The sequence below is a fragment of the Mandrillus leucophaeus genome, unplaced genomic scaffold, assembly GCF_000951045.1.
Source record: "Mandrillus leucophaeus isolate KB7577 unplaced genomic scaffold, Mleu.le_1.0 Scaffold419, whole genome shotgun sequence".
NCBI classification, from domain to species: domain Eukaryota; kingdom Metazoa; phylum Chordata; class Mammalia; order Primates; family Cercopithecidae; genus Mandrillus; species Mandrillus leucophaeus.
The window spans coordinates 665708-675565 of NW_012104465.1; the positions used below are offsets into that span (position 1 = coordinate 665708).

Consider the following 9858-nt stretch of genomic DNA (forward strand, 5'->3'; position numbering starts at 1 on the left):
AAAATAAAATAAATGCAAGGTTTGGAGCCTAGAAAGTGAGGGCATGTGAGTCGGGGAGTGAGTGAGGATGGGTTGGTGGGCAAGGGCTGGGGAGTGGAAAAGGAAGGTGAAGAGGAGGGAAGGAAGACCGAACCAGACTCTTGCCAAATAGTGAACTCAACTTGCAGAATTAACCTTACCTTCCAGGAATCTATAGGGAGTAGCCTATGGGCAACTTTTCTGGTGTAGTCTACCCAACTGAAACACAATAGCACTTTTTTTTTTTTTTTTTTTTTTTGAGACTGAGTCTCATACTGTCGCCCGGGCTGGAGTGCAATGGCATGATCTCGGCTCACTACAACTTCTGCCTCTCAGGTTCATGTGATTCTCCTGCCTCAGCCTCCCAAGTAGCTGGGAGGTGCACACCACCACACCCAGCTAATTTTTTGTATTGGGGGTTTCACTATGTTGGCCAGACTGGTCATGAACTCCTGACCTCATGATCTGCCCGCCTCGGCCTCCCAAAGTGCTGGGATTACAGGCATGAGCCACCGCACCCAGCCCACAATAGCATGTTTTAAGAAACCTCTCTACTAAAAATACAAAAGTTAGCTGAGCGTGGTGGCAGGCGCCTGCAGTCCCAGCTACTCAGGAGTCTGAGGCAGCAGAAGTGCTTGAACCCGGGAGGTGGAGGTTGCAGTGACCCGAGATCACGCCGTTGCAGTCCAGCCTGGGCATCAAGAGCGAGACTCCATCTCAAAAAAAAAAAAAAAAAGATATCCAGTTCGTGTAAAAAAAAAAAAAAAATCCTTGCTGTAGGAGAAACACCTGTGATGACCTCAACTTAAGGCTAGGTTAAGATAGAGTGCTGCAGTTATGCACAAGTTCTGGTGCCAGCAGCAGATATATGTGATAGTCCAGATATTAACTGACTAGTAGTCCTTAGGTAAATTCATCTTATACAATTGTGATACAGCTTGCTTTTATTTTAGTTTTTGGTTCTGTCTTATTTTTAGAGAATTTTTATGAGCTCACTTGAGTTTAGAGTTGGAGATTAGGTAGCCACCAGGGGGCTCCAGTGAGGAGTTACAAAGATTTTGTTGGTTCTCTTACTGGCAAATCCTCTGATGTTACCCGTCAGTTCACCTTAGGTGAATCACTTAATATCTGGACTATCAGGGAAATGGAGGCAGGTTAATTGCAGGAGTATAATTCATTGTTTCTTAATTAGCGATATAATTTAAGTGACCAAGCTCTCTTCTAGACTAATGAATCAATAGCCCAGGCATTCTTTTTTTTGGTAGGTGGGTGTGGTAAATGATTTATTGAAATATAACTTAGAGAGGAATATTTCTAAGTCCCAGGTATTCATTTTTGTGTCCTTTGAAAAATCTCGCTGGGTAAAACTTGCGGCGGGTAGGGGGAGCATTTCTTACCCTTCCAAGTCATGTAGAACTAAACACTTAATATTTCCTTTTGCTAAGACTATTCAGAGAAATATTTTCAGTTCCATTTATATTAAAAATCTTACTTGGAATTTAGCTTTTCAGAGTATAACTCAAAACTCTGCAATTGTGATATAGCTTGCTTTTATTTTAGTTTTTGGTTTTGTCTTATTTTTAGAGAATTTTTATGAGTTCAGTTGAGTTTAGAGTTGGAGATTAGGTAGCCACCAGGGGGCACCAGTGAGGAGTTGTAAAGGTTTTGTTGGTTCTCTTCCTGGTGCATCCTCTGAGTACCGTGTAATGTTATCTGTTAATTTATTTACAGAGCTAGAATTTAGGATGTAAAAGTAGAAGATCCTGTCAATTTGGATTATGTCCCTGTAGTTTTTCCTTCTTACAGCATTTCTTTTCTTTTCTTTTTTTTTTTTTTGAGACGGAGTTTCACTTTTGTTGCCCAGGCTGGAGTGCAGTGGTGCGATCTTGGCTCACCACACCCTCCACCTCCCAGGTTCAATGGATTCTCCTACCTCAGCCTCCCAAGTAGCTGGGATTACAAGCATGCACCACCATGTCTGGCTAATTTTTTCTATTTTTGGTAGAGATAGGGTTTCTTCATTTTGGTCAGGCTGGTCTCAAACTCCCGACCTCAGGTGATCCACCTGCCTCGGCCTCCCAGATTGCTGGGATTACAGGCATGAGCCACCACGCCTGGCCAGCATTTCTTAAGAGAACTTTGGATTTATATAAAAACCTGTTGTATTAGCAGTTCTCTGGAGAGCTCAGTTTCTCATTTCATTTCTTTTGGTCTTATGCTCTAATTAGCAACCTTAATATAAAACTTGCAGTAACCAAAGTGATAGAAGATCTGCAGTACTTAATATTTACTCTGTCAAAGCTAGCATGTCAGGGATACATGATGGCGTGCTAGACTGTCTAGCATTGAGTGCTGCTTTAAGTCAGTTACTTTGCACCTTACCTCACTACTTAGGTGGCAGATAGGAGTCGGGGTTCAGAGTGCCTTTAAAGCTTAAAAGCGCTTTTACGTGTTAGGCTAATTCTAATTCCTTTTATTTTTTTTTATTAAAATATTTTCTTTAAGACTAGTCAAAGTGCAGTAGTGAGAAGCAGGGAAAGAGTAGATCAGGAGCTCAATCTGTAACTGACTGTGAACAATCGAGAACTAACTGCTAATACAACAGGTTTTTATATAAATCCAAAGTTCTCTTAAGAAATGCTGGCCAGGTGCAGTGGCTCATGTCTATAATCCCAGCAATTTGGGAGGCCAAGACGGGTGAATCACCTGAGGTCGGGAGTTCGAGACCAACCTGACTAAAATGAAGAAACCCCAACTCTACTAAAAATAGAAAAAATTAGCCGGGCATGGTGGTGCATGCCTGTAATCGTCACTACCTTTGGACCAGCTTTTATTCCCTTTAATACAAGCTAAGTTACTGTACCTGTTTGCTTTAAGAGTGATGATGAATTGATTAGTTGCATTGCTTAGAATCTGAAAGGGAAAAAGCCAGCTGGACCTTTCGAGTCTTAAAAGCAAGTGCTAGGAATGAGGCATTAGTGCTTAGGATGAGAATTTCTCCCCTTTATTACCTGTGTATTATACATTACCATTACTATTTCTAGCCAGTGAGAAATCTGTGCTTTAAAAATTCCTAATCTATCATAGAAATCTACATTCCAGAGCTATACATGTTGTTTGGAAGTTCTTGGTCTCTCCTGGGTAGGTAGAAGAGGAGTCTTGAAGATAGAGCTCTTTTCCTAAAAAACATAATCTAAACACAAAGATATTTTATGTGTAAAAAGCCAAGTTGATGCTCCATTATGATATAACTGTTATACATTGAGATACTGTGGATCAGACACTAAATAGAGCAATATGGATAATACGTAAGGAGGGAATTTAAGCTGTTCTCCAAAGCATGGTTTGTGGGAAGAATTTGAGGACATAATGTTGCATGTACTGTCTCTTCTTATTGCAGGTTGAGCTGTGTTTAGAGTGCATCGAATGGGCCAAATCAGAGAAAAGAACTTTCTTACGCCAAGCTTTGGAGGTAGGTTTTACATTGGTACTGATTTCAGGTCTCTAAGCATGAGACAGATGGTGAATGTAAGCAATACCATCCTTTTCAAAAGTATCTTCAGCAACTTCGTAATTACCTAAATACCGAAAGATTATTGATGGTAGCCCCATTTATGAGAATTGCCCTAATTGAAGTTTTGAGACAGATTTGCTTCTTGGCTCGGAGTAATAAGCAACAACATGGTAAAGTTAACAGTCATTTGCTGGCTATAATAGGGACAATACGTTGGCTAGATCATCTCTTATGCTGAATTTGATGCTATCATCAGAAATTGCGTATTTAACAGTAACAGTTCTGTGATGTCAATCTTTGATTTCTTTCTGTGGCTTTTTTTTCCCCCCTTCAATCAATGCCTTTTCTCTTTCCTAGGCAAGACTGGTGTCTTTGTACTTTGATACCAAGAGGTACCAGGAAGCATTGCATTTGGGTAAGTAAGCTGGTAATAAGTCATCTCAGCTAGCTAAATGAGTGTATTCTAAACCACCTGGCTACTCTTATTAATTACCTGTTAATAATTTATATTCTACCCACTTCTAAGAAGGTTTTAAGGTAGCTTACAGTGCTGCATTTGTCATGGGAAAATGTCATTTGAAAGTTTAAAAAACTGGCTAGAGTTAATCTGTCAAATTTAGAGGACAAATGGGTAGTTTTAAGTTTACTTGAATTTAGAGCAGTAAAATCAATTCCATTTTAATAACTGAAATTTAAAAAAAGTATGTCTATATTTTGCATATAGTACTCTGTTAAATTTCAGATTTAGGTTTTTAAATTGGAAATGTTTGGCTTGCTGTCCTGTTTACTGTATCTGCTTATATCCTTAAAATCTGTTTTAAAAATCAAGAAATTAATTGGGTATAAATATATTTGGAAGCTGGAGTGGCCAGCTGAAGCCTTTCTCCTGTGTGGCCTTTAAGCACCTTGAAATCTTCCCTGCTTTTTTTTAATTTTATTTTTATTTATCTATCTATCTATCTATTTATTTATTTATTCTTTTTTGAGACAGAGTCTCACTCTGTTGCCTAGGCTGGATCATCATCATCATCATCATTATATATTTTTGAGACAGAGTCTCACTCTGTTGCCTAGGCTGGAGTGTAGCAGCGCGATCTCAGCTCGCTGCAACTCCTGCCTCTCAGGTTCAAGCTATTCTCCTGCCTTAACGTCCTGAGTAGCTGGGACTTACAGGCATGTGCCACCGTACCTGGCTAGTTTTTGTATTTTTAGTAGAGATGGGGTTTTGCTATGTTGGCCATGCTGGTCTCAAACTCCTGATCTCAAGTGATCTGCCCACCTTGGCCTCCCAAAGTGCTAGGATTACAGGCATGAGCCCCCGTGTCTGGCCACTGCTTGCTTTTTATGAGTGGGTAGATCTGGACTATTTTTTCCGAACAAAAGAACATGGCTCTTATGATCTATTAGGTTGAAGAGTTTCCAACATTCAATTTTTGGACTGCAAAAGTGGCAATTTCATATGGTTCAAATAGTAGCATTTAAAAAATAACTTTAATAAGATATGGTTCACTTACCATAAAATTCACTTTTAAAGTGTGTAATTCAGTGGTTTTTAGTATATTCACTAAGTTGTACAACCATCACCACTACTTAATTTCAGAATGTTTTCCACTGGGCGTGGTGACTCATGCCTGTATTCCCAGCACTTTGGGAGGTCAAGACAGGCAGATTGCCTGAGCTCAGGAGTTTGAGACCAGCCTGGGCAACATGGTGAAACCCCATCTCTACTAAAAATACAAAAAATTAGCAGGACGTGGTGGTGCACACCTGTAATCCCAGCTACTTGTGAGCTGAGGCAGAAGAATCGTTTCAACCTGGGAGGCAGAGGTTGCAGTGAGCCAAGATTATGCCACTGCACTCCAGCCTGGACGACAGAGCGAGACTCCCTCTCAAAGAAAAAAAAAAAAAAGTTCTGAAATTTTTTTCTTTCTTTGGAGACAGAGTCTCGCTCTGTTGCCCAGGCTGGAGTGCAGTGGTGCGATGTTGGCTCACTGCAACCTCTGCCTCATGTGTTCAAGCGATTCTTCTGCCTCAGCCTCCCAAGTAGCTGAAATTACAGGCACCTGCCACCATGCCTGGCTAATTTTTGTATTTTTTAGTAGAAATGGGGTTTCACCATGTTGGTCAGGCTGGTCTCGAACTCCTGACCTCAAATGATCTGCCTGCCTTGGCCTCCCAAAGTGCTGAGATTACAGGTGTGAGCCACTGTGCATGGCCTTAGAACATTTTTATCACCCTAGAAAGAAACTTACTATCCAATAGCAGCCCTGGGCAATGACTAAGCTATTGGTATATTTGTAGATTTGTCTGTTCTGGGTATTTCTTATAAATGAAATGATACAATATTTGTTTCTCTGTGATTGGCTTCTTTCACGCAGCATTATGTTTTCAGGGTTTATGTTGTAGCATGTGTCAGTACTTCATTCCTTTTTATTGCTGAATAATAGTCCTTTGTAAGGATATATCACATGTATTTATCCATTCATCAGTTGATGGACACTTGTGTTGTTTCCACATTTTAGCTCTTAAGAATACTGCTATGAACAGGTTTTATGTGGACATGTTCTTCTTCTGGGTATATACCTAGAAGTGGAATTACTGTGTCATATGGTAACTGATGAGCTGTTTAAGGAGCTGCTAAGCTGTTTTCCAAAGTGGCTGCACCATTTTATATTCTCTTTAACATTGTATAAGGGTTCCAGTTTTCCATATCCTCCCCAACACTTTTTTTTTTTTTTTTTTTGAGACGGAGTCTCGCTCTGTCGCTGTCTCTTATACACATCTAGATGTGTATAAGAGACAGGGTATGAACCCGGGAGGCGCAGCTTGCAGTGAGCCGAGATCGTGCCACTGCACGCCAGCCTGGGTGACAGAGCGAGACTCCGTCTCAAAAAAAAAAAAAAAAAAAGCTCGTCTTATTTATAGGTGGAAGGAATCGGGGATTGGGGCTGGAGAATAAAGTTGGCTGATTTGGCTCTAGCTTCTTCAAAGCACCAATTTGAAAGCTACCTTTCTAACTGGCAGCTCCCCTGCTGTTAACTGCCTAAAATGTATTAAGAACATACCTATCTGTACTAGACCAGGCAATCTGACTATTAGAACCAAACTTAGAGAGGTCGCACTTAGAAGACTCCCTTAACTTTCCTCTTAGCCACTTACTCAGAATAGTAGCATTTTCCTTTGGGATTGGCCAACCCCAAGTCTGTTGACTCTTGGAGATCTTTGTAAAGTTGGTTGACTTTTCCAAAGGGCTTCAAATCAGGGCTGAAGAATGATAACCCGATTTCAGCTGAGTGTGGTATGTGGTTTTCTGATAGAGTGTGTGAGTGTGGGGCTAGGAAGCCATGGATTGGCAGGTGGAATACTTTCTTTTGTATTCAGCAGTTTTTTTTTTTTTTTACTGGAGGCATCATTATTGAAGGAATGTTGAAATTGGAGGCAGAAGTCTAGTTTAATTAAGTGCTTGTGTTACCTCTCATCTGTAAAAGATAATGCCTACTTGCCTCATCTGTCAGGGATGTAGTGATCCAGGATCAGGCTTTCTTAGGTTGACATTTTGTTCTGCTGCTTTCTAGTATGTGACTTTGGGCAAGTTACTTAATTTATGTTTAGCTCATCTGTAAAATGGTAATAATTGGCACATGATAGACCCTCATTAATGTTTGTGTTGAATGAGTGACAGTCTAGTTTTTGATTTTGTTTTTACCTTTTTTTTTTTTGGAGACAGGGTCTCACTCTGTTGCCCAGGTTGGAGCACAGTGGTGCAATCACAGCTCACCACAGCCTCAACTTCCCAGGCTCAAGTGATCCTCCCACCTCAGTCTCCTGAGTAGCTGGGACTACAGGAGCGTGACACTATGCCAAGCTAACTTTTTGTAGAGATGGGATTTTGCCATGTTGCCCAAACTGATCCTGAACTCCTGGGCTCAAGCAATTTTTCCACCTTGGCCTCTCAAAGTGCTGGGATTATAGGCATGAGCCACCATGCCTGGCCTTTGTTTCTGTTTTTTTTTTGTTGTTGTTTTTTTGAGATGGGGTCTTGTTTTGTTCAGCTGCCCAGGCTGGAGTGCAGTGGTGCAGTCTCGGCTCACTGCAACCACTGTCTCCTGGGTTCAAGCGATTCTCCTGTCTCAGCCTCCCGAGTAGCTGGGATTACAGGCACCTGCCATCATGCCCAGCTAATTTTTGTATTTTAGTAGAGATGGGGTTTCACCACGTTGGCCAGGCCACCCGCCCGCCTCTGCCTCCCAAATTGCTAGGATTATAGGCGTGAGCCACTGTGCCTGGCCTGTTTCTGTTTTTAACAATAAACTTTATGTGCCATCCATGATACTCAGAGTGCTGATATGGCCCCTATTAACTAATGTGTTTAGCAAAGCAGTATACTGGTTCTTGGGGATTATTTTATTTATTTGTTTTTTAATCATACATATTTTTGTGTCTGGCCTGTTCTCCCTCTATACTGGGAGATGTGGAGAAATGGAGATGTGTCTCATTTAATTTAGCAGCATTAATAGTTTGTTGGGTTGTTGAAGGGACTTCCCTTGGCTACAGAGAAGAACAGATATTCCTTGAGGCCTCTATACTTAACAGTAGTAGAAAAAGGATCTGATTCCCAGAAACCCAAAGTGGGAGGTTTTTTGGATAGGCCAAAAGGATGCATCACTCAATAAATGGTGAAGTCAGAAGGCTCCTGCTGGTATTGAGTTCTTGGGATCATGTGTCAGCAGCGTCGTCCTTTGACTCTAGTGTGCCAAATACTTTCTACATGTATCTTGATGTGAAAGATGTTGGGAAGCAGTTGTGGTAAACAAATGGATGGGGCTCAGTTCTGTAACTTCTTAAAGGGCTGGGGCAGAGTAGAGCTAATATACACAAATAGAGAATTTTAGGGTTTAGATGCCTCCCAAGCTTGGAAAGAACTAATTTTTATGTTATCCCAAGTGATAGCATAGGTTGGCAGTAGTAGCAGGTTCAATCAAAGTTAAGCTCATTGGGAGCAACTCAACTTCTTAAGCAGTAGAGGATTGGTTAGGTCAGCTATGGTATATCAGTCATATATATGGTATATGGTATATCAGTCTGAAATACTGCTTAGCCATGTATAATTGAGTTCATGGATTTGGCATTAATGTGAGAGCTGTACACTGAGTGCATTTAGGCAAAAGCACATCCATAAATGATAAATATTTGAAATGAGAATATAAGACGTTGGATTCCGTCTCCCCCGCCCCATGACAGTTGCATAAATATAAAACTATCAGGCTTAGAAAAGCTATCTTAAAGTAGTTAATATTATTAAAACAGGTCATTCAGGCAGTCTAGAGATGTTTAGGTCAACTCCCTGACATGTGCATGTGATGTCATGGAGGATAAACATGGCCTTTTCCTGTAGCTCCAAAAGATAGCAGGACTGGAATGGTGGTGAGAAGCACGGAAGAAAGATCGTACAGTATGTGTTTTTCAGGTCCCTTTTAAGTTGGGTCTCTAACTCCTTTGGGAACTTATATTGGCAATATGACATTGAGCTGGGAGGTCAGAGACCTGGATTCTCATCTAATCTCAGCTCTCACATTGCTAACTATGGGGACTTTGGGCAGGTTTTTTTTGTTTTTTTTTTTTGTTTTTTGTTTTTTTTTTGAGACGGAGTCTCGCTCTGTCGCCCAGGCTGGAGTGCAGTGGCCGGATCTCAGCTCACTGCAAGCTCCGCCTCCCGGGTTCCCGCCATTCTCCTGCCTCAGCCTCCCGAGTAGCTGGGACTACAGGCGCCGCCACCTCGCCCGGCTAGATTTTTGTATTTTTTAGTAGAGACGGGGTTTCACCGTATTAGCCAGGATGGTCTCGATCTCCTGACCTCGTGATCCGCCCGTCTCGGCCTCCCAAAGTGCTGGGATTACAGGCGTGAGCCACCGCGCCCGGCCTTTTTTTTTTTTTTTGAGATGGTCTCACTTTCTCACGCATGCTGCGGTGCATTTTCGCTGTCACAGTTCACTGTGGCCTCAGCCTCCCAGGCTCAGGTGATCCTCCTACCTCGGCCTCTCGAGTAAGTAGCTGGGGCTACAGGCATGTGCCACCAGGCCTGGCTAATTTTTTGTAGAGATGGGGTTTCACCATGTTGTCCTGGCTGGTCTTGAGCTCCTCGGTTCAGGTGATCTGCCCGCCTTGGCCTCCCAAAGTGTTGAGATTACAGATGTGAGCCACTGTGCCTGGCAGAGCAGGTTCTTTATCCTTTCCTGACCTCATCATTAAGTTGATGGAATTGATGTAGAGTTTTTTTTCTTTTTTCTTTGAGACGGTGTCTTGCTTTGTTGCCTAGGCTGGAGTGC

At 41.8% G+C, this 9858-nt stretch overlaps 1 protein-coding gene across 1 annotated transcript in view; it reads left to right on the forward strand.

Annotated features, from left to right (window-relative positions):
* PSMD11 (proteasome (prosome, macropain) 26S subunit, non-ATPase, 11) overlaps nt 1–9858 on the forward strand; it is a 52566-nt gene that overhangs the window by 30224 nt on the left and 12484 nt on the right. Inside the window, exons 4-5 of the mRNA XM_011992870.1 lie at nt 3419–3490; nt 3890–3952. Of these exons, the coding sequence (XP_011848260.1) occupies nt 3419–3490; nt 3890–3952 (135 nt within the window). The remainder of the gene's footprint in view (nt 1–3418; nt 3491–3889; nt 3953–9858) is intronic.